The 25,919-nt window shown below is 34.6% G+C and overlaps 1 protein-coding gene across 3 annotated transcripts in view; it reads right to left on the minus strand.

Moving 5' to 3' along the window:
• DMXL2 (Dmx-like 2) overlaps nt 1-25,919 on the minus strand; it is a 178,277-nt gene that overhangs the window by 96,487 nt on the left and 55,871 nt on the right. For all 3 annotated transcript variants that reach the window (XM_011928618.1, XM_011928620.1, XM_011928619.1), the window contains exons 7-13: nt 12,423-12,601; nt 10,781-10,964; nt 7,578-7,752; nt 3,515-3,754; nt 2,770-3,041; nt 1,451-2,147; nt 944-1,065 (exon numbers count right to left, since the gene is read on the minus strand). In XM_011928618.1, the coding sequence (XP_011784008.1) occupies nt 944-1,065; nt 1,451-2,147; nt 2,770-3,041; nt 3,515-3,754; nt 7,578-7,752; nt 10,781-10,964; nt 12,423-12,601 (1,869 nt within the window). The remainder of the gene's footprint in view (nt 1-943; nt 1,066-1,450; nt 2,148-2,769; nt 3,042-3,514; nt 3,755-7,577; nt 7,753-10,780; nt 10,965-12,422; nt 12,602-25,919) is intronic.

Consider the following 25,919-nt stretch of genomic DNA (forward strand, 5'->3'; position numbering starts at 1 on the left):
GTACTTTCCTGTATCTACACTTACTTTCAGGCAATTTTCTCACTCAGGCAAAGACAAAGAATTTATCTTTCTAAATTTTATCCACCCATCAAGAATGAACCCAAGTACTGTCCTTTAATAAAGACTTCCATGCCTACCTTAATCTGATCTCTCTCTCCTCTGAATAATGAAACACTTCTAGGGCCATCCTTTTGGCAATTAATTACGTACCACCCTTAGACTTCTTGTCTTATGTCTTAAACTGCTACTTAACTTTTTATTAACAAGCTTTCTCTTCAACTAAATTAAAAGCTCCTTAAAGGTAGATCTGAAACTTATATTCTGTATTCCCTTTACATCTAGGAGAACACAGTAGATGCTCAAAAATAGTCACTGGTTTTCAAAATGTTTCCAGTACTGGAAACATTTTTATTAGAATAGTTGTTTTTCTAGGTAAATGGAAAATCTGTTCAACTCTAGATACTATCATATATGACTTCTAGCTCAGATACAGAACTATCAGAATGAGATGCTGCCACCCACTGATAACAAATTCTAACCAGAGAATTTTTTTAAATGGTCAATCAAGCTTGAAAAAGTTCCAGTTTTCCAACCTAAACATACAGCTTGATAAAGATGTCTTAAAACCTTTTTTGAGCAAAGTAAGATTAAAAGAACCAAACTAGAGAGTAAAATATGTTACAAACAAATAATATTTTAGAAAAAATCCTTTTTATTTCTTTTTATGTAAAATGTATTAATGTGTGGTATGTACACTAAAATTTTGATTCAGATACCTTGGAACACAACTTAGGAAAAAATAAATGTGTCATATATATATCATATGCAGCCCAGAACATACGCTTACTCCCTAAACAGCAACTAACAAATATAGGTCCTAGACACGTAAAAAGAGAATTCTTTATCACCTTAGATAAATTAATAAAGATTATTAAATACTTACTGAAGATTCTGGGTCTGACAATTCATCCAATAATTTCCTTGCATCCACTACAGCTTGGTAGAGTCTCAGATTTTTGCCATCAGAAGCAACAAAGCAAGCACTTGCAGAATTGCAATATGTGCCTGAGAAAGGAAAACAAGGACTCTGGGTTCTAAACATGTAGTTTATTTTTCTTATTGGCTAAAGGATAAGAAACAAGTATTCACATTTTTCTTTTGAAGCTTAACCATGGTCTAGAATCATAATTAAACAGGTACAATAAGTAGACACAAAAGTATTAACAAAAAAATTTAATTTAAAAATGGATTATGAGAGAGGTTAAAAACTTATAAAAAAAGTTCTAAAAATAAGTCTCATGCCTGTATTCTGAATATTAAAAATCACCTTAATAATAAAACCGAATACTTACTAAAATTCATCTTAATAACAACAATATAAACCATTTTGTATATAACAGATAATAGTTTAAAAGCTTTTGTTAATTTCACAATTACAATGAACACTTACCTAGACAGTAACTGGGAATGAGAGTTGGAAGCCAAGCCACGTTAGAGAACGCTGAGGTATGTAAAGAGTTAATTCGAGCCAATTCTGATACTCCTCCAGTGTATGACAAAGGTCCTATTGGGTCTACACGCCACAGAATAAGTTCACTGTAGATCGCATTTGGGTCATGAAATGTACGAGTTGCTGCATTTCTAAGAGGTTGTTTTGAGGAACCTTTCATATGTTTTACAGGGTCCATTAATCTACTTAATTTATTGTCTGAGTCCCACTGATAATCTGATTCAGGAGTCAACAGAGCATTATGATGAGAGGATGTCAATAACAATGGTAAAACTGAATGACATGCCAGGTCATTGAGGTGAAATCGATGACCGCAATATCTAAATTTGTGAGATACAGTTAGAACAGTGGTAAAGGCAGACTTATCAGCAAAAGTGACTGCCCACTGATTTAAAGAACCATCTATGTGTTTAGAGATCATCATCACTGTGGGAGCTAAGATGTTCATATTTGTACTGTGTGATCTAGAGTGTGGCTGTGATCCGTGAGGACTGCCTACAGACATCCCCTCCTGGTGTAACAAGGTGTGGTCAGAATCTTTTGTCGCATTTATACAGGCATACATCATGATATTTTTACTAAGAGAGCTTGCATCACCAGAGGGAAATGCAACAGGAATCCGAGAAGAAAAAGAAACCTGAAAAACATAATTATATGATTCAGTACAAATAGTTTACCTCCTCTCAAAAAAAGACTTCTCAAAATACCAAATCTCAGCTTCTTATCAAAAAATGTCATTTTCAACCTCTTTATGGTTGAATCCCTTTCTTCTATTTACATAATATCATATCTCTATTCGTGGCCTAAGAGAAGGCTGAAGAAAAAAAGTTCAGGTGCTTTGCTTGTACAACAAAATGACCACCAGCCACATATCTAAATAGCAATAAAGTTGAGAGGGATGACAAGTAAAGGCAGCTTCGTTTAGCTCAACAAATTGAGCACAAGGAGGAGCTCATCCTGATTGATATTTTCAGGGTAGTTTCTTAATCTTATTCAAAGTATTATTAATTCCCCCCAAAATCAACACATATTTAAATATTCAGTATTGCATTTCAAGGCCAAATTCATTATCTTCTAACTAATCAAGTTTGCTAAGCTTATGGTCACTGATCCCTTCTGAAAGCAAGAAGTATTCTTTACTCAGATGCTTATCAAAACCAAAATTTTCAGTAATTCTACAAACATGCTAACTGTACAAAGCATTTATTTCTTTTTATTGTTTTAAGAAACATAATAACTATTTCATCAATAAAATATACCTGGACTTGTCTAAATATTCCAGGATTATATTCATCCAAATACTTTACATGCCACACTAGAAAGGTACCATCTACAGGGTGTATTGTAAAAAGCATATCAGGATTCTTATTCCATTCAGTTAGCAGCGTTTCAATCTTCCGATCAAGCAGAACCGTAGGCAGTGGCATTGGTACACTAAGTCGTGAATAAGTTCTAGGACTTCCTTCTCTTTCTCCATCTTCATGTTCTGATGATCCTGTACCTGCCTCAGATTCTCTATCCAGGGATAAATCTGAACCAGAAAATATATTTATCAGTACATGCATTAAGTAATTCATTTACATACTAGACTACAAATAAATGGCATACTATCTTTAAAAACTATAAATCTCTTTTCCAATTTACAGTCAGGAAAAAAAAAGGAAACTTTTGTCTGAATTGAAAGTTACTATAGTTACTACTTTTAGATAAATTAAAACTCCATTTACCCTATCATTATTACTACCATTAGCAAAACCTGTTCCCCAGAAAAGGCTATGGCTTCCAAAGACTCAAAGAAATACGTTATAACAAAACATATAGTTAGATGATGTTTGCAGGACCTAGCAGAGTGCCTGATCCAAGGCAGATGGTCAGTAAATACTTGTGTAACAAATAGAAAAGTAAAAAGGAGGAAGAGCGGGAAGGAAGAATTCAAAACTAAAAGTGGTACCACAGAAGGCTGTTAACTTTGGAGTAAGAAAAACCTGAACACAGGATACTAACCATGGTCTAATTTCATATGTAAACCCCGTTCTCTATCCTCCTGTGAATGTTCTTCATCTTCTCTCTCTGCATCATCACTTTCATGATCTACCTGCTTATCAGAAAGTTTTCGTAACTGATGCATAAATATTTCTGTAGATGACGTAAAATGAAATTCCTTGTTGTTTAACCAATGAACTACAAAGCCCCCATTTCCATCATCAACATTAAATGCAGTGCCAACCAAGACATTTGGAATATCTGTGGAAACAAAAAAGATTTCAATATAAATTTTTTTATTTCTTTAAAAACATGACAAGTGCTTACAATGAGTAATCTATACAAAGAAAAGGTGCTAAACAAGTCAACATAATTTTAGCAGCATTTGTAAAAACGTTAACTGAATTTAATGGTAAATGTAAATCTTAAGAATGATAGACTTATATGAAATTAAACTATTAACTTAAAAACAAAATACACAAATGTATCAACCTTCAGTGAATTCTAGTTTGGGAACAGGAGATGAAAAATTAAAGCAGAAAAGCAGCCATAAAAGAGGTAACTGGGGAAGTTTAAATATGAACTGGATATTAGATATTATGGAATTACTTATCATTTTCTTAGGTATGATAATATTATGATTATGTGAGAGAATTTTAGGAGATACTTGCTAATGTAAGGGTGATACACCATGATAGGTGTAACTTATTTTGAAAAGACTAAGAAAACATTTCGACTGTGTGCTCATGCCTGTAATCCTAGCACTCTGGGAGGGAGAGGCGGGTGGATTGCCTCAGCTCAGGAGTTTGAGACCAGCATGGGCAACACAGTGAAGCTCTATCTCTACTAAATACAAAATACAAAAAATTAGCCCAGCATGGAGGGGTGCGCCTGTAGTCCCAGCTACTTGGGAGGCTGAAGCAGGAGAATTGCTTGAACCCGGGAGGCAGAGGTTGCAATGAGTCGAGATCACTCCACTGTACTCCAGCCTGGGTGACAGAGCAACAACACTCCGTTTCCAAAACAAAAAAAAAGAAAAGAAAGGAAGCAAAGAAAAGAAAACATTTCACACACATACACACAGAGACATTTGCCACACATAAAGCAACTGTGGCAAAACGTTAACAACTGTTGAATCAAAGTGAAGAATATAAAAGTATTCACTGTACTATTCTTCCAACCTTTCTCAGTGTTTGGAACTTTACTAAAAACCTGTCGGGAAATAACATGAAGAAAAAACACAAGAAGGCAGGCAAAATTCTAAGTAAGAGAGAATTTCTCCATTTGAGGTAACTGAAATTTATGAAGTTGATGAGTTCATGTAAGACAGTATAAATTGGCCAGGGTGGTGGCTTATGTCTGTAATCCCAGCATTTTTGCAGGCCAAGGCGGGAGGATCGCTTGAACTTAGGAGTCTGGGACCAGCCTGGGAAACAGAGAGACAGTGTCTCTACAAAAAATACAAAAATGAGCCAGGAGTGGTGGCACACACCTGTGGTCCCAGCTACTCAGGAGGCTGAAGTGGTAGGATTGCCTGAGCCCAAGAGGTCAAGGCTGCACTCTAGCCTGGGTAACAGAGTGAGACCCTGTCCCCCTCCGCCCAAAACATGGTGTAAATCAAAAACTTCATCTCCTTAATTTCAATCCATATTATAAATAATTCATTCAACAGACGGAAAAATTGTCCTTTGCAAAAAGAAGTGAAAATCTAAAGATAAAATGCATGGACAATAAATATGAATGCTAAATAATGCTTTAAATTGTTCTTTCTTTCCAGTTCCTGGATGACCATTCTGGTTTTGTGATAAAAATGAAATAAATCATATAAAATAGGATTTGTGAATTAGCAATCCTATAAAACACTACATCACCTATGTGACTATGTAGTAATCTTGCTCAAAGTGTTAAACCTAAATCTTATGAACAAATATTCAGACTGTGAGACATTTTGAAAGAAAACTGAGAGACAACTTTTTCAGACTGACAGATTTTTTTTTGACAGTTGAGAGAGGGACTGTTCTAGATTGGAGGAATTGAAAGCAAATAATCTGCATTTAAGACAGGAATCTATATTTGCATATGAACTATATATTACATGATATTATTTTATCCGTGTTCCTCACATGCCATAACAGTATTACAGTTATGGAAGCAAATTCCCTTTTTGCTAAAAGATATATTCTTAAATATTTAGGAGGTGAAGGGTAATGTGATCAACAACTTTACTTTCAAATGGTTCTGCCAAAAATAAGGGAAGAGGCAGCAAAGACATATCTATACAGGCAGAGAGGGGAGAACAAAAGAATAAATGACAAGATGTTAATATGTGGTAAATCTGGGTAAGTGGTATATGGATATTTGCTGTACTATTTTTTCAACTTTCTTGTAGTTTCAGAAAATTTTTTGAAAAAAAGGTGAACAGGACAAGTCCTAACAATATAAAATTATTTGCATTTAGTAATCTATTTGGTCAACTTAAATGTTATATTTACATGTAGTAACCAAAAATGCATGATGTTAAACATTTTTAAGAAAATTGTTTTTAAAATAATATGTAGGTAAGTTAGGATGAGCATGAAAAAAATTAGTGACAGTTAGTAAAGAAGCTGGGGCAGACCAGGGCCCAGTGGCTGCAAGAACATATCCAGTCCTTAGGCTCAAATGATGTGACAGAATGCTCATCCTCTGTGATCCTATTCTATCTAATTAGGATAGTGCACACAGTTAAAAAGCCAAAGTTTCTAAAATTTATTGAATTTACTGCAGACTATCACGAGTTGCATTTTGTTTTGAAGCTAAATTTGTATCACAGTAATTCAAGAAAAGGTCCTTTTAAAAAGGTTAAAAATTCATAAAAATCTAAAACTATAAACATTTTGAAAATAAGTTAATGTATAAAGACATTCTTAGAATACAATTAAGATATTAGATCAGAACGGATAATATAAACAAAATAACATTTAATCAGATGGCAAAGCACTGTCCAATAGAAATATAATGCAGACCAAAAATGCAAGACATGTTAAGCAAATTTTAGATATTTCAGTAGCCATGTTTCAGAAGGTAAAATGAAACAGGTAATATTTTAATGATATACTTTATTTGACTCAACATATACAAAAGAGTATTTCAACAAGTAATCAATATGAAATAAAATTATTAATGAAATAGTTTTCATTATTTTTTATACTAAGTCTTGGAACTCCAGTGTGTATTTTACAGCATATCTCAGTTTGGACCAGCCACATTTCAAGTCCTCAAACAGCTAATACGGGGCTAGTGGCTACTCTATAAAACAGCACATATCTAGAGTCACCACTGAAGATCACCCTTTTAGAATTCTATTTACTAAATACTGTATTTACATACAGAAACATTTAAAACTAAAAGCCCCTTCACTGTGAAGCAACAGACCTCCAGTTCAATAACATACAACGATAATTTTATATAAAACTTTATATAGTTCTGAGCAATGTAATATAAAATTTATAGCCTTTCTCATACATTTCCATGTAGAAGGAAAACATATTGCCTTTAAAATAGAAGCTCACAAATATGTGTGCCAACAAAGAACCTGCCTCAAAATACTTCTCAGTCACACAGGGGGAAAAGGGAAAAGAAAATATTCAAGTTAGAAGGAAAAGTGTTTTCCTTAGTATAGGACAAGAAAGTCTACAAGGGTAGAAAACAAGATATGCTGAGATATAAGAAAAACTTTGTAAAAATATATTTAGAGGAGGTTATAAAGAAGAGTTGGGAAGATTTAAACTGTGAAGTGAGGGAAATTATACTAATTTACCAGGCTGCCACCACTTGTGACATCAGGTTCAGTTAAAGCTCTAATTTACTGGGAAAGCTTGTTATAGACTAGACAAAGATGCTCAGAAATAGTTACTGAAGTTAATACCCTGAGAATCACATAGTCCCAATTCAAAAAATGGTACTTTATATCTCTATTCCAATTAAGTATTTTAAAGGCAACATGAAATAATAAAATAAAAAATAGGTTATAAAAGTAGTTCCACTTTTCTATTTATTTACCTGACTTCAACATATTTATGGGAAATAAAACTTTATCCTTTACCTGTGGCAGGGTTGATGCTTGCTGCAATATGAAAATGACAGAGGGCATTTGCATGGTGGGAGATGTGTCTTTGAACTTCATGCATTGCTGTCTGGTCGGGCATTAATTCAGCGTGAGTTACAAGAACAGATGACCTCCTCTGTCCTTTCCTTAAATTTTTCAAATGGTGTATTGTCTAAAATAGAAAAATAGCTGCTGAGCCCAACTCTTGAAGGTCTAATAAATGCCAACCAAAATACTCTTAATTATTAAGAGGTTTCAGATTTTTTTCTCCATAAAAACCTGATCATTTTAAAGGGAACTTTTTAAATTACAGTAGAACTATTTTGGATGTATTCGCTACAGTTCTTGTAAACTTTTAGTTCAACGCAAAAAGTAGTGTGCAAAAATACGTATTCATGTTATCTACAAAACATGAATAAAAATTTCCGTTAATATTAGAAGGTCCAAAGATTTTTTTTTTTCAGGATATCCTAGTACTGAGACAGAATTTTCTAGTCATAAGAGTAAAAAAAAAAAAAAAAATTCCTGAATCTTCCTACCAGGAAGAATATTGCCTCCCCAATATTGCTTCTCACTCAAAATTAAACAGCCAGCTAAATAATCAAATTCATGATATCAATTATAAAGAAAAAAACAGGGTATGAAAATACAGAATAACAAGGGGAACCCACCCAGATAGGAGTAGACGAGGAAAGACCTCATTAAAGTGTTGGCCTTTAATTTGTTTAAATTGTTTTAAACAATTTGCAAATTGGATTTGTTTAAATTGAGATAAATCTATATGATTAAAATTCTTCATTAGCATGTGTGATCATGTGGACTATCTTAGATATGGGGACATGTCATCCTTGGCATTATCTTTTTTCTCCATGTCACGGCCCCACCTCGCAGTAATTCCTTATTCTGTAACTTAACCCACTCCCAAGACCATGTTTCATAATAACTTTCTATTCTTTTCCTTTGTTCTCCACATTCAATTAAATAAAGTATAAAATGTTATCAATTCTTTCTTCATTAAAGTAACATTTTGGTATATCCTCTCAATTTCTCATTTTACCTATGGAAAATAGTATCAGGTCAATGGTATGTCCCCCACCTCTGGTCTCCCACTACGGAGTTGCTCATTGCTTTGATAACAGGGTTAAGATGGACATTAGAGACCCCCTGGTCCAAACTGCGTATCAAATTATTTTCACTGGATCTTTGACATTTACCATTATTTTAAATTAGACTGACAAGACTGATCTAATACTGGCTATTTTCTCCTAGAAACAAAAAATATAACTTAAGAATATATACAATTATATAGACCTAACAGTTAGGAGTTCCATAGGAAAGGATAGGATGTCAGAAAGCAAAGTGACTTGTAAGTCAGACACTTATGCCTTTTTTTAAAAAATATCTTAACATATTAATTAATAATATTACTAAAAGACAGTAAAAACTTGTCAAATCACTGGTTACATATTTACTCATATTTCTGTTCTGTTTTACATGGCAATAATTCAATTTAACAAACACTTGAAAAGCAATATATCAGGTACTATGGAGGATACAAAGATGTCTAAAAGCCCTTAGTTTCCAAAGGCTCATATATAATTTGAAGATAAAATACGTTACATAAGTATAAGTAAATGATCATAAATATCTAGTTAAAAATTAAGTACTCTGTCCTACTAAATATCAGTATCAAAATAAAAGATAACTGTTTTGATGTCTGCTTTTAATTTCACTTACATTTTAAATACTGAAAAAAATGTACAAATAGCGCCCAATCATAGGCAGTGATATAGTTTGGATACTTGACCCTGCCTAAATCTCATGTTGAATTGTAATCCCCATTGCTGGAGGTACAGCCTGGTGGGAGATGTTTGGGTCATGAGGCGGATCGCTCATGGCTTGGTGTTGGTATTGTCTTTGCAACAGCGAGTGAATGATCATTTAAAAGTCAGCACCTCCCCCCAACTCTTTCTTGCTCCTGCTTTTATACCATGTGATGTGCTGGCTCCTGCTTCAACTTCTGCCATGGGTAAAAGCTCCCTGTGGCCTCCCTAGAAGCCAGCCAGATTCTGGTGCTATGCTTCCTATAGAACCAAGAGGCAATTAAACCTCTTTTCATTATAAATCACCCAGTTTCAGACGTTTCTTCATAGCAGTGCAAGAATGGCCTAATATAGACAATATCTGAAGAGGGCTGCTTCATATAAAACTTTTAAGGACCACATCCTTAACCTGTCAAAGTTGTACAATATTTCTGCTTGGTAAAATGGCAAAGCCACTTTGACTATGCAAGCTTTAAACTGTTAATGTAAATATATAAAGTACAAATATAGTCAATAATGTAGAGTGTAACAAATTAAGTATAAAAAGTTATAAAATATTACTGCATATGATCTCAATCTTATAAAGAAAAATACACATTTTCACATGACTGGAATAGTTGAATTATAAATTCCATTATTTCTTCTCCTTTTCTTAATCCAATTCTAGCATACATTATTTGAATATAAAAGTCACAAGAAAAATAGTAAACTAAGTTTACTATAATACATTTCTGACAATTTAAAATAATGCATATATCTCATTGTATTACCTAATCATATGGGACACAATCATTTGTGCTATATGTTATAATCTAATTTCTTATAAAGCACTTTTATTTCATACTGTATATAAAAATTAGAAAAATTATTTCATTTTCAAAATATTCAATCATGGAAACTCCAAAGAAGTTCAGTTGTGTCTAATATCTTAATAGACATCTTTATTCTTAAGGAACAAAATAGTCATTTTTAACTAGAACAATAAAATTTTAATCTTTATGAAACAAAAGCAAAATATTTTTAATTACAACTAATTTCAAGGACCTTTACATATTTTACTAATACTTACTACTATAGATTTTCACATGTGACATTCAAAAGAATTAAAATAATATTATCTAGAACTTGAGCATAAAATATCAATTTTTAAACATTTTTTAATAATATTTACCTATACAACATGTCTGAGATCATTAATTTCTGCATTTGGCTTCTTAGTGGAATAAATAAGTAGTCTTACAAGCATAAATGAGAGTTTATTGCTGTTAATTTCACTCATTACATGTACCATGTGTGCCATCTGCATATTAGTTTATAAATTTCCACCAGGCTCACATTATCGTCAAAATTCATTTACCATTTTAAATAATATAATACCTCAAGAGCATGCTGTATTCTGTCTTTGTGTCTTCCAGCATGAGAAAGGTTGCTGGCAATGCTGGAAGTGGTAGTCTCACAAATCTGCTCACCCAAAAGACAGTCTTCTGGTAATAAAGTTTCTGCCCAGAGCCGGCACACACCATCATGACATGAAGTTAATAACACATTACAGACCGAACCCCTAACAACAAAGAGAAATAAATAAAGGTTAATGTGAATATCAATCCCATCGATTAATTAATATTTTGGTTCTTCATGCATAAAGTTAACATTAGTGCAAAACACGATGGAAAAAAGGAATCAAAGAGCTTGAAATTATATATAGTATCACTGTGAACATCATAAGAACCAGGAAATTGTTTTGAAAAAAGAACTAGAAATTACTGCTAGATTATACATTCAGGTTCTAGAGGATTATTAGTATCTCCTAAACAAAATATACAAACTAAACAGCAAAAGAAAACCTAATCATTGCAAATTACAGAATGACCATAATAAAAGATCATTAAATGTAATTAAACTATCTGGCTTATGGCAGTAGTTTCATTTTACATCATCCTTCCTATAACCCAGTTACAAATAAATAATTATCTTCATCATAAAACTGTAAGGAGAGTATCATTTCAAACTATAAATCCATTTCCATTAAGTTAAAATAAGCAAAAATGGCATGGCATGGAGCAACGAAAGTAACTTACCTCTTGGTTACAAAGAAACAAAAAAAAATTCTCCCTTTAAAAAAATGCTCACATAGAACCTAAGTCAAAAGTATTCTGCAAATAGATGCAGCTGACTTAAGTAGAATAGACTTTTTATTTAGATTCAAAAAGTATATAAATTTCCCATGTTATCATTTACTGAGCATCTCTACAATGTGTGCTATATTTCCTATCAGGCATAAACAATCCTCAGATATATTTAGTAGGTGAAATAACCCTCCCTCAAGAACAAACTAGATTTCTAAGCAAGCTTCTGAGTGCCCAACAGCTTTCTTAGACCTGTATAAAATAATCATTTGTATAAGCTGTTTTGCAGTTTATTTAATCTTCTAAATACCTTTAAGAGATGCCACAATGATGAGGAAAAAATGTATAATAAAAAATTCTTTGAGAAACTTCTGTTGACAGCCCTCAGATTTAAAAAAAAAAAAAAAAAAAAGTACGACCTGGCCACTTTCTTCAGACTACATTATATGCTTTAACACCATATATATAATTGACAGTTTTATACTGATATATTTCCCTTCAGTGTGTGCTTTCCTGTTATTTGCAAACATTTTCTTGCTAGGATCTGCTAGTACCACAGCTACTACCAACAATTTCATTGCCTGGACACAAAGTATGTGCAAAGGCCTGTACTAAGCACTTCCCACCCACAAACTACACTTTTAGTTTCACAACAACTCTCTGAGGTAGGTACTATTACGACCCTCATTCTACAGAGAAAAACTGAGGCATAGACAGCTTAAGAAATTTAGTCAAAAACTCATGAAGCTAACAGGATTTAATTTCAGGCAGCTTGATGCCACAGCCTATGCTATTAATTGCCACCATGTAAATAAACTAAAAGGACTTTACTTTCATTATTTTTATAAACATAAAAGGATAAAAACTAAAGTTGTATGATTCATTCATCTAACCTGGGCATATACTTGCTAGTTTTACGCCATGAAAAACCTGTCACAGCTCGGGGATGTGCCAAGTAAACAAAGGAAAATTGAGTAGAGGACTGTCTCCTTTTCACTTCATGATGATCCTGAGGTATAATTGAAGACTTCCAACCAGTCATAGGATACCACACTTTCAAAAGACAATCATCCTGAAAAATATATAGGTCAATATAAAATTAATTTGTACATACACAATTCAAAATTTAAGTGGTTTGAAGAAGTTTTAAAAATTAAGCTATATCTGAAAACTAAAAAGTGACTTATACATAACACAAAACTTATCTTAAAGTTATGTTTATTAAAGAATACTATTCTTGAAAAATAAATGAACCTATTCATTATCAATCTTTTCTGTGTGATAGTGTTTTTAAAATGCAGACTGATGCCAAATTTCCCCATTTAGACACAAATTGCTTAGTGCAGAGAAAAGATTCTGATGCCAGCCCCTTGGATAAGTTAGTTAAGAAAGAATTAGAAAGACTTATGCTATCTTTTCAGTAATTGTTATTCCTTCCTTTTTGAAGTAGTCTATCACAGTGAAACCCTTCACCCTTCACCTCACGAATATGAATTGTTTCTTGCTCTAAATCAGGAGTCAGCAAACTTTTCTGCAAAGGGCCAGATGGTAAGTAAGTTAGGCTTTGTGGGCTACACATGTCTATGACGCAGACTCTTCTTCTTTCCTTACAACCCTTTAAAAAGGTAAAAAAAAAAAAAAACTTTCTCAGCTCTTGGACCACAGTTCTGCGATCCCTACTCTAAGTGATGAGAAAGCATGCAGGTAGCTGTCACCTCTATGTCCACTTAAAATATTTACAAGTATAACAATAGGCACTGACTTAATCATTTTACTTAGTTCTAACAATTTAGTTAAAGGCTAAATAATTGTATTTTAACAAACTATCCTTTATAGTGCTTTATAATCAATAATAAAAACTGCATTAAAGGGAAATAAATGTTATCACTTATGCAAAAATATAACCTCTGAGAAATTTTGAAATTACGTATTCCTGAAAAGTATGCATTGGTCCAAATTTTTTTTTTTTTTTTTTTTTTTGAGGCGGAGTCTCGCTCTGTCTCCCGGGCTGGAGTGCAGTGCTCAGCTCACTGCAAGCTCCGCCTCCCAGGTTCCCGCCATTCTCCTGCCTCAGCCTTCCGAGTAGCTGGGACTACAGGCGCCCGCCACGTCGCCCGGCTAGTTTTTTGTATTTTTTAGTAGAGACGGGGTTTCACCGTGTTCGCCAGGATGGTCTCGATCTCCTGACCTCGTGATCCGCCCGTCTCGGCCTCCCAAAGTGCTGGGATTACAGGCTTGAGCCACCGCGCCCGGCCGGTCCAAATATTTTCATCTGGACTAGACAGACAATTCTGTTTTTTCCATCTTGGTACTCATTCTCAATTTATGCTGCATAATGAAACATACGTTTCCATCAATGTCTCATTTTTTTGGATATTTTAATTATACAGCAAATCTTTTAAGTGCTTGCCCTCAGACAGCAACTAGCCACAATATACTAGTTGCTTTCCTCCAAGTGTCTTCTTCAGCATAGCATCATTTTCACATAATCAAATTTACAGCACATTCTATGCAGTGGTTTCAGACTATGTAACACAGAAATTCTAGAGGTACCTGAGAGCCCCTCAAAAGTCACAATGGAAATACAAAGAGCCCCACGAGCAGGTGATACTCTAGCCCTTCTCCCACTCCCACCAAGCTCCCCCTCAAATGAAGCAGTCCCTCTTTCATCTGTTATTGTCTACAACTGTAAAACCACAACAAAATTAATCACTGATAACAGAAAGATATCTAGAAAATTCCCATAAATTTGAAAACTAAAACCTTCAAAATTACAGGGGAAATTTTTAAATATGTTGAAAATATGAATGAAAATGAAAGTACAACATATCAAAACGGGAGAGTAGTAGTTACCTGAGTGCACGGGGGAAACTCCTAGCTTTTTTTTTTTTTTAAGTTCACTTTTGTTTAGTGTTTTTGTGTTATTTATTTAATTTCCATAGGTTTTGGGGGAACAGGTAGTGTTTGGTTACATGAATAAGTTCTTTTGTGGTGATTTGTGGGATTTTGGTGCACCCATCGCCCAAGCAGTATACATTGTACCCAATTTGTAGTCTTTTATCCCTCACCCTCCTCCCACCCTTCCTCCCTAGTCCCCAAAGTCCACTGTATCATTTTTATGCCTCTGCATCCTCATAGCTTAGCTCCCACTTACGAGTGAGAATATACGATGTTTAGTTCTCCATTCCTGAGTTACTTCACTTAGAATAATGGTCTCCAATTCCATCCAGGTTGCTGCGAATGTCATTATTGCATTCCTTTTTATGGCTAAATAGCATTCCACGGTGTGTGTGTGTGTGTGTGTGTGTGTGTGTGTGTGTGTGTGTGTATGTATATATATCACAATTTCTTTAACCTATCATTGACAGAAGCTTCTCTTCCACGGTGTGTGTGTGTGTGTGTGTGTGTGTGTGTGTGTGTGTGTGTGTGTATGTATATATATCACAATTTCTTTATCCACTCATTGACTGATGGGCATTTGGGCTGGTTCTATATTTTTGCAGCTGCAAATTGTGCTACTATAAACATGCGTGTGGAAGTATCTGTTTCATATAATGACTTCTTTTCCTCTGGATAGATACCCAGTAGTGGACAGCTGGATCAAATGGTAGTTCTACTTTTGTTCTTTAAGGAATTTCCACACTCTTTTCCATAGTGGTTGTACTAGTTTACATTCCTAACATCAGTGTAAAAGTGTTCCCTGTATATCACATCCCCACCAACATCTATTATTTTTTGGTTTTTTGGTTATGGCCATTCTTGCAGGAGTAAGGCGGTATCGCATTGCAGTTTTGGTTTGCATTTCCCTGATCATTAGTGATGCTGAGCATTTTTTCATGTGTTTGTTGGTCATTTGTATATTTTCCTTGCAGAATTGTCTATTGATGTCTTCAGTCCATTTTCTGATGGGATTGTTTGGTTTTTTCTTGCTAATTTGTTTGAGTTCCTTATAGATTCTGGATATTAGTCCTTTGTCAGATGTATAGACTGTGAAGATTTTCTCCCACTCTGTGGGTTGTCTGTTTACTCTGCTGTTTCATTTACTGTGCAGAAACTTCAGGAAAGGATATGACAAAAAAAAAGGAAACCACAGACCAATATCCCTGATGAATATAGATGCAAAAATCTTTAACAAAATACTAGCTAACCGAATCCAACAGCATATCAAAAAGATTATCTACCATGATCAAGTAAGTTTCATACAAGGGTTGCAGGGATAGTTTAACATTCGCAAGTCAATACATACGATACACCACAAAAACAGAATTAGAAACAAAATCACATGATCATCTCAACAGATGTAGAAAAAGCACTTGAAAAAATCCAGCATCCCTTTATGATTACAACCCTCAGCAAAATCAGCAAACGAGGGACAACCCTTCCCTTAAGAAATCTTCTCATCCTAGCCCTTGAAAAACCCAGTTTTTCACTCAGAGGCATAATCTTCTCTCAAAGAAAATGCTGCATTTTTAATTATAAATTGACAACTTATAATTGTATAAATTTACAGAGTACGAAGTGATGTTATAATTCACAAATATAACACGATAATTATGTCAAGCTAATTAACATATCCATCACCTCAAATACTTAACATTTTTTATGGTGAGAAGACTTGAAATTTACTCTTAGCGATTTTAAAATGTACAATATTCTATTACTAACTATATTCACCATACTGCACAAAAGAACTCAAAAGAAGAAAAGATATATTCCATTTCTTGAAGAAAACAGGATACTTTAAATTATTTGCAAATTTTACAAAATAACCAAGTGTCATTTTTTAAAGTGTTCCAATACAAACGTTTTGAACATAAACAAATAATATTTCAGCAAACATCTCCTAGTAAGTAAATCAGAGAAAACCAATTCTTGAACTAAAGATTTAATCAGGTATGTTTTGTGAGGGGGAAAAAGGCTCTTTAGTAAGTAAGGTTTTATTTTAAGCTCAGATAGAAATTTAAAATACTCTTAAGCCTAAGAAAAATTTAATTTACCACATTTATAAAAAATAGATCTTACCAGCCAAAGTCTTCAATGAACTGTAATATTAAAAATCCTGGAAGTAATTGAATTTGAGTCTCACAACACCTGAAATAAAATCCTGTCATGTGCAGCAGAGGCGGTGGAAAATGCCTTCTAGTGGGAGATCCACACAGTGACCATCTGTTTTATCAACTCAAATTTGGCTTTATTAACAGAAGCAAAACAAATTGTACCAAAAAAAAAAAAAACTGCCCAACATTCCAAAGTTACTTTCTGTTCTTTTTATCAGGATAATCTTAATCAGATGCAGTATATTCTCAAAAATGTGAGAAAATAGTTTTTTTAATTCAAGACACATTTGCTCAACCTCCACAGGATCCTCACCAGAAAAGCATTCTTATCTTTCCATAAGAATTATGAAACACTTAACTCTTAGGATAACTGAATATAAACAGCTTAGGGAGACGTGACTAACACAATGGAAAAAACACTCATCTAGAAAATAAAATTTCTGTGGACATTTTGACAGTCCATATGTCTCTTTCAGGGAAGGGTAGGCATCCTGTAGTTTGTATCAAGCTACTAGTCTTAATTCAGTCTAATTACATATATTTTAATATGTTTCATAAGAACCAATTATTATACATTTGATTATGTCCAGAAACAGATTTATTAAGGAGCCAAATTTCACTCTAAGCAAACTCAATGGTTTTCCAACCATTCTCAGGATTAAAAACAAAATCAGTCCTCAACATACTAACAGATAATGATGATGTGCCATAAACTGCCTGTGCAACTATGAAACAGTTACAAGATTCACTCAAACAACAAGTATTTATTGAACGAAGCTACTGTGTGAATGGCTGGGGATATAGCTGGGGCAGAGGAAGACACGGAAATAATAAAATATATTTCCTCATCCCACAGAGCTTACTCTCTAGAAAGGAAGGCAATATTAAGTAAGGACATAAATTACTGCTTTAATTACAGTTGTGATAAGCACTATAAGAAAGAAGCAGAGGGCACCAGGAAAGTATTTAATTAGGAGATTTGACCTTGCCTGGGAGATCAGAGGATTCCTTAAGGAAGTGGTATTTAAACTGAGAGTTGAAGGATACATAAAAGATGACCAGGCAAAGAAGCAGGAAGGCTGGGTATTCTAGGTATTCCCTAAACAAAGAACAGCACATAAAAAGACCTGGAAGCAGAAAAGAGCTTGGCATATTCAAGGCCTTGAAAGGACATCAGTGTGGTAGGCATTAAGGTGGGAATGAAGCTGGAGAGGCACAGAAGGGTCAGATCATACAGCAGAGCCTCACAGGCCATGGTAAAGATCATAATCTTCATTTTAGGGGCAAAAGGAGTCATTAAAGGGTGGTGAAAAGGAAAACGGCATGTTCAGGTGGCTGGCTCCTGCGGGCAGACCAATGAGAGGACATCTGCGGGACATCACTTAAGGGACTACTGTAAAGGTCTGCAGCCCCAAAGATGCTGACACAGGCAGTGGCAGTGGAGAGCAGAGATGTGGACTTCATCCCTTTTTAAAAACCTTAGCTTCTTCTGTGATCACTAAGATCATTAATTAAAACTTTATGATTCCACAAAAGTTTCTTTGCTTTAATTTATGCAGTTAGGCCTCTACTATCTACAGATGTTCAAACTGTTCTCCCATATGTTCTAGGTCATTTGACAAAATTAATTGACATTCCCTCCTTGAACTTTTTTTCTTGGCTTCTCTAATGTCACATTCTCCTGGTTTTCCTTCTATTTTAGTGGCTACTCCTTCCCAGCATGCTTTGTAGGCATCTCCCCTCTCCATCATTTCTTAGTGTTTGAGGATCCTGGGATTTGATCCTGAGTCCCATTCTCTTCTCTAACACACATTTTCTCCCTAATTTCATCCAGACCCATAACTTTAAATACCACCTTTGGATAAAGAATTCAAATTGCCAAAGAACTCCTGACTCTCTTATCCTATCTGATATCTTAACCCAGATGCATCTCAAACTTTGGTCTAACCACTACACTCCAGCTTTCTGTTGTTCTTTAACAAGCCCTGCTAATTCCTATTTCAGAGCATTTGCACTTGGTGTTTGTTCCCTTGGCCAAAACACTCTTTCCCCTGAACCTCAGTTGTCCCCTTCGTAGTATTCAATTCTCAGTTTAAAGGTATCCCCTCAGCAAAGCTTTCTCTAAAGATCACCCACTCTAATAGACACCCAGTCACACTACCACATTATCCTGTCTTAGTTTTCTGAAAAGCACTTGTTAATACTTGATTTTTTCTCTGTTTTTCCTCACCAGAAGTTAAGTCCTGTAAGAACAAAAGCCTTGTCTGTCATCTTCATCATAAGATTTCCAGCACACACAACAGTTCAGGGTATATGGTGGTGTTCAAAAGAATATTTGCTAAACATGTGAATGAAGGTTGTTAATTTCAGATATAATTTCAAATCAATTTTTCCTCCAAAATGCACTATCAATTTTACATATATAAAGTCTATCATGATATGAATACGACTATAAAAGATTCTCATGTGCCTTACCAGTGTAGATTGCTAGAATTCTAAAATGCATTTTCTTTGACCAGTTTATATGATAAAAAAAAAATCAAGACAATGTATATGTTAAAGTACAGTCGATCCTTGAACATGGGTTTGAACTGCACATGTCCACTTACATATAAATTTTCTTCTGCCTCTGCCACCCAAGAGAGCAAAACCAACCCCTTCTCTTCCTCCTCTCCTACCTACTAAATGTGAAAATGATGAGGATGAAGACCTTATGATCATCTACATCCACTTAATGAATGCTTAATTTATTTTCTCTTCCTTAAGGTTTTCTTAATAACATTTTTCTTCTCTTCCTTAAAAGAGTATAGTATATACTGGATGCCACATGCAGGGTTTTAAAAAAAAAAAAAGTACAGTATATAATACATATACAAAATGTGTTAATTTACTGTTTATTTTATTGGAAAAGCTTCCAGTCAACAGTAGGCTATTAGTAGTTAAGTTTCTGGAGACTCAAAAGTTAGACAGGGATTTTTGACTGTGCAGGGGGTTGGATTACCTAACTGCCATGTTGTTCAAGGGTTAACAGCACACGAGTCAAGGAAAACTTAAGTGTATACAATACCTACCCATGATCAGAGTGCCATTAATAATATTTAAAAGGAGGCAACAGGAAAACATGCTCCAAATGATGCACAGTATGTACAATAACCAAGATGACATCAGCAATGACTAACTGGGAATATTATAAGGCTGGATTCCAGTATGACTCTCCAGCAGCTCTCTGACCACACTAGTCCTATATTAAATCATCCATAGGTTCACCTATTATGGACTTAAGTCAAAGGAATGATTGGCTTTATTAATCACTTACTAACGTGGTAATCCTAAGAAATATGAGTAACAAAAAAAAAGACAAATCTGTGAGTTTTTTCAGTCAAATTTTAGGAGTAATGGGGTATTTGTTTTTTAAGATCCAAAGTTTTAAAGGTGACTACCTAGTTTTAGAGATCAAGACATGAGTTACGCAAAATAAAATAAAAAAAAGGAAAAAAAGACATGAATTATATTATTTCTCAAACTGTTTTTCCTGCGATTCTGGTAAGTGTTCCCTTCATGAGAAACCCACGCTTCTCAAATATTACAGAAAATTCTTCACACGTCTCTACATTTCTATCCAGAAACACTATGTTTTATTATTTGTAGATTATTGAGCTGGCTTATCAAAATTTCAGTGTTTTTATTTTTGAAATCTAGTTTAACAACAGTGAGGCAAACTAGCTGGAGTGGAGTGTGCAGGGGTGAGAGCAGGAGATAAGGCTGAAGCAGTGATGAGAGTCCTGATAAGCATGGAGCAGGCTAAACCATTACAAAGACTTGGGCTTTTGGTAACTGAAATGGAAAAACTTTTGACAGTTGTGTACAGAATAAGAGTAATAAGATCTGACAACATTTTAAAAAGATCACTCTAGGCCAGGCGCCGTGGCTCACACCTATAATCCCAGCACTTTGGGAGACCAAGGTGGGGAGATGACTTGAGGCCAGGAGTTCAAGACCAGCCTGGTCATGATGATGAAACTCCGTCTCTATTAAAACTACAAAAATTAGCCAGGTGTGGTGGCACATGCCTGTAATCCCAGCTACTAGGGAGGCTGAGGCACAAGAACTGCTTGAACCCAGGAGGCAGAGGTTGTAGTGAGCCAAGATGGCGCCACTACACTCCCGCCTGGGTGACAGAGTAAGACTCCGTCTCAAAAAAAAAAAAAAAAAAAATCACTCCACCTGCTGGTTTGAACACAGATGGTACAGAAGTGCAGCAAAAATTGGGAAACCAATTAATTTAATACAATAATACAAGTGATAAATAATGGTGGCTTCAACCAGATTATAAGAGTGGAGGTGGAAAGAAGTAAGCAAATTGTGGATATATTCTAAAGGTGAGCCATCAGGGAGTAGACTGAGGGGGTGGGGAAGTGGAGATCAGGGGCGAGGTACAGGCAAAAAATACAAATTTGAATGTCATCAGCATACAAAAATGGTATTTAAATGGCATCAGAAACTTTTGAGACTAGAAGAGCCCTGAGTACACCAACATTTAAAAGTAGAAAAGATAACACTAACAACTAAGCAGGGGTAGCCAGAGTTAAAAATAAGCAGAGCACAGAAGACTTTTAGGGCAGTAAAAAGACTTATAAAATTGATAAACTTATAAAAGTGATATAAGTAAAAAGACTTATAAAATTGTGATGAATGAAGAAAGAGGGAAGGCACAAATAACTAATATCAAAACTGAAGAAGAAATCATTATTTCAGGAGTCAGGAGTTCTTTGGCAATTTGAATTCTTTATCCAAAGGTGGTATTTAAAGTTATGGGTCTGGATGAAATTAGGGAGAAAACGTGTGTTAGAGAAGAGAATGGGACTCAGGATCAAATCCCAGGATCCTCAAACACTAAAAGAAGAAAATATTATAGATATTTAAAAATATGGTGTTTTACACAATTTTGTGCCAATAAATTTGAAAATCTAAATAAAACTGAAAAATTATAGGTAAACACACTTACCAAAACTGACATGCAAAAGAAAAAGAAAATCTGAATAATTTAAAAAACTGAATCCCACAAAGAAAATTCCTGATCCAGATGGCTTCACCAGCAAATACTTAAGAATAAAACTATATCAATCTTACATAAAATCTTCACAAGAGAAGAGTTTTCCAACCCATTTATAACGCCAGCATAACATCAACATAAAAATCTGTCAAGGACATTATGAAAATGGGAAAATTATTGGCCGAATCTCACTCTAACACATAAATCTTAAACAAAAGATCAGCAAATCAAATCCAATAAGGATAATACATTATAATGAAGTTGGAATGGTTCCAGGAATACAAGGTTTACAAAATTGGTCCATGTATTTCATCTTATTAAAAGATTTAAAAGATGGTCAGACACAGTGGCTCACACCTGTAATCCCAGCACTTTGGGAGGCTGAGGCAGGTGGATCATCTAAGGTCAGGAGTTCGAGACTAGCCTGGTCAAAATGGTGAAACTTTGTCTCTACCAAAAATACGAAAATTAGCTGGGCATGGTAATGGGTGCCTGTAGTCCCAGCTACTTGGGAAGCTGAAATGGGAGAAATACTTGAACCTGGGAAGCTGAGACTGCAGTGAGCTGAGATTGTGCCACTGCAATCCAGCCTGGGTGACAGAGCGAGACTCTGTCTCCAAAAAAAAGATAAAAATTGTCTCATTAGATGCAGAAAGAATGCTTGCTCAAATTCTGTATCGTTTGTGGTTTAGAAAAACAACCTAGCAAACAACAAATAGAAGGAAAGTTTCTTTATCTGAAAAAAAAGTATCTACCACAAACATCAACAGTAAACATTGTATTTATGATGACACAGTGAAGGGTATCCCTTTGAGACAGGGAACAAGAAAAAGATACCTGTTATCACCACATTTATTCAGCACTCTACTAGAGGTCCTAGACACTGTGGTTAAAAAAAAAAAAAAGGAAAAATACGAAACATGGGAGAGTGACAAAAGATGAACTAGAGCTTTCATTATTCATAGATGATATTACTGTGTACATATAAAATCCAAAATTATCTACAGAGGAATTATTAGAATTAATGAGTTTAGTAAGGGTGCTGGGCATAAAGCCAATATACAAAAACTGCATTTCTATATACCAATAACAATTATTTTTCCAAAATTTACATAATGACTCCATTTATAACAGTATCAAAGACATCAAATATCTACGAATTAATCCCAAAAGATATCTGGGACCTTCACAGAGAAAATTATAAAACATTACTGAGGAAAAAAAGGTCTAAAATAAATGAACGGATACATCATGTTCATAAATTGAAAGACTAAATATAGTAAAGATGTCGATTCTCCCCAAACTGACCTATACAGTCAATGTAATATCAATCAGAAACATAAGAGGTGTTCTGTTTGCTTTGTGAAATTTATCATTTATTCTAAAATTCATATAGAAATGCAAAGGGCCAAGAATAGATAAGATGATCTTAAACAAGAAAAGAGGGTAGGACTTGCCCTACCAGATATCAAGACTTAATTTAAAGCTACAGCAATTAAGTCAGGTGGCACTAATACAAGGAAAGACCAATGAACTAGAGAAAAGAGCCCAGAAACAGACCTACAGAGATATGGACATTTGATTTTATGACAAAAGTGGTAATGCAGAACAATGAATAAAGGGAAGATTTTTTCCAATAAATTGTTCAAGACAACCAGATATCCATAAGGAAAAAACAAAACTTGACCTTCTTCAAATCACACCTAAACATTATTTCACATAGATTTTAGACCTAAATGTGAAAGGCAAAACATAAAATGTCCATATTCTAGACCAGAGGTTCTTGGCCTGAGGTCCTCTGACCCAAACGTCCTGTGGATAGACTACAAGATATAAAAGTTACTTTTGACACATCATTTGTATCCCATCATGCCTTACCGTTTTGGTGTGCCAGTTTCAACTGCAAGCATCTACATCTTTTTGTCTGAAGTTTTCCAGGAGCTGGTTATGAGTGCTGAGAACTGATGCCTGGCCCTCACCCGCCTTCAACTAATATGTGTGAAGAACATGTGTAAGGAACATGATGCAAGTGAGGAACACGGACTCCCAGAGGACCCAGAAATTCAAGCTTCTTAATACACTTAACAAAGGTTATTAAGTGCCTTTACTTCCCTGCCTCCAATCCAAAATATTTCGTGTGATCATTCCCCCATATTAATTACTTACACTTGAATCCTTATCTCAGGGTCTGCTTCTGAAGAAAACAAGAAAACTGAGACCCAAAGGTACCACGAACCTTAATGGGGAAAAACGATTACTTATTTTCATAAATGCTAATTGAAAAAAACAAACCAAAGTAGTATTGGCAGTACATATGACTATGTCTCTAACAGAATCAAAGATGTTTTCATATCACATTTTTTTACACTCATTTCTACTTTGAAATTGTTAGTTATTGGAACTGCTACTAAACAGCACATGATTGCAGTCTTCCTGTCTATACTGTTCATGCAACCGTTAAGCAACTACCTCTGTGCCAACTAATTGCTGAGCAATAAACAGTAAAGTTTAATGTTTCTACAACTAGAGATCAACCCAAAAAGCCTTCAGTGAATTTTGTTGTTCTTGGAAAGCCTATCCTCACCTTATAAAGTGAGATATTGAAGTTTTAATTCCACATACAATAGCTAAACACAATTAAAACTGCCCATATTTTAAGTGCAATTTTTGTTACTGAACACATTAATTTAAAAGTACACAATGTCTCTATCACAAATGTATTTTTTAATATCTTGAAGCTGTATTTCAATAATTTATTTCTTTTGCAATGCTACATATTTTATTTTACGCATTTAAAAACATCATACTATGAGGAAGGTTATTATAGGCTTCACTAGATTTCCAAAGGAATTCACAGCACAAAACAACTTAAAACAACTCTGGTCTAGAAGCTTATATAACATATGAAAATCCTCAGAATCTCAGAGTAGGAAAAACTTATTAAATAGGACTCAGAAAAACACTGATATATTTGACATTAAAATCAAATATCTCTATTCATCAAAAGATACCCTTAAGAGAACGAATGAGCAACTAATGGAGTGGGAGAAGATCTTTGCAAAACATGTAACTGACAAAAAGCTCATATCCATAATAAAGAACTCCTACAAACCAACAAAACACCAAAAACTATTTTAAGAACGGGCAAAGAACTTGCCCAGTTACTTTCTTTTAAATCAGTCATCCAAATACCCAATAAATAAATGAAAAGGTATTTAGCCTCATTAATAATCAGGGAAATGCACTTTAAAACTACAAGGACACCAGGCACAGTGGCTCACTCCTGTAATCCCAACACTTAGGGAGTCCAAAACAGAAGGATCACTTGAGGCCAGGAGTTCAAAACCAGCCTGGGCAACATAAGGAGATCCCATCTCTACCAAAAAAATAAATAAATAAAACTTAGCCAGCCATGGTGGGCATGCCTGTAGTCCTAGCTACTCAGGAGGCTGAGGCAGGAGGATCGCTTGAGCCCAGGAGTTCAAGATTACAGTGAGCTATGACCAACTGACATACTATATATATGTGTGTGTGTATATATATATATACACGTTACATATAACATATAACCCAGCAATTCTATTCCTATGTATATATCCAAGAGAAATCCACACAAGAGCCTAACAGACATGTATAAGACATCTGCTGCAGCATTATTTAATACATGTCAGAATGGCATGGCAGATCAGTGGGAAAAGAATGAACTATTCAGTAAATGTTATTGAGACAACTTTCATTTGGATTAGGGACTTAATTATAAGAGATTAAATATTATGATTTTAGGAGAAAATAGAATACTTTTATAGCATCACAGTAAGAAATTTTCCTAAACAAGATTCAAACTACATTTAACCCACAATATATTGTGGATATTTTTGTAAAATCTTTATACTTCAAAAGTAGATACTTAAATATTTACAGACGAATGACATCAGTGACACAAGCCTAAATAACCCAACTGGGGGAGAAGTAGTACAGATGAAATAAGATTGGCTGAGTGGTAACTGCTGAAGCTAAGTGATGGGTACAGAGGAGTTCAGTACATTTCTGTTCATGATTGAAGAAAACTTTTTTTAATTGAAGTCATCACAAATAAAGGGAAAAGAGACCAGCCTGGGCAACATAATGAAATCTCATTTCTACAAAAAATACAAAAATTAGCCAGGTGTAGTGATGTGTGCCTGCAGTCCCAGCTACTTGGGAAGCTGAAATGGGAGAAATACTTGAACCTGGGAAGCTGAGACTGCAGTGAGCTGAGATTGTGCCACTGCAATCCAGCC

The sequence above is a fragment of the Colobus angolensis genome, unplaced genomic scaffold, assembly GCF_000951035.1.
Source record: "Colobus angolensis palliatus isolate OR3802 unplaced genomic scaffold, Cang.pa_1.0 Scaffold78, whole genome shotgun sequence".
Lineage (NCBI taxonomy): Eukaryota > Metazoa > Chordata > Mammalia > Primates > Cercopithecidae > Colobus > Colobus angolensis.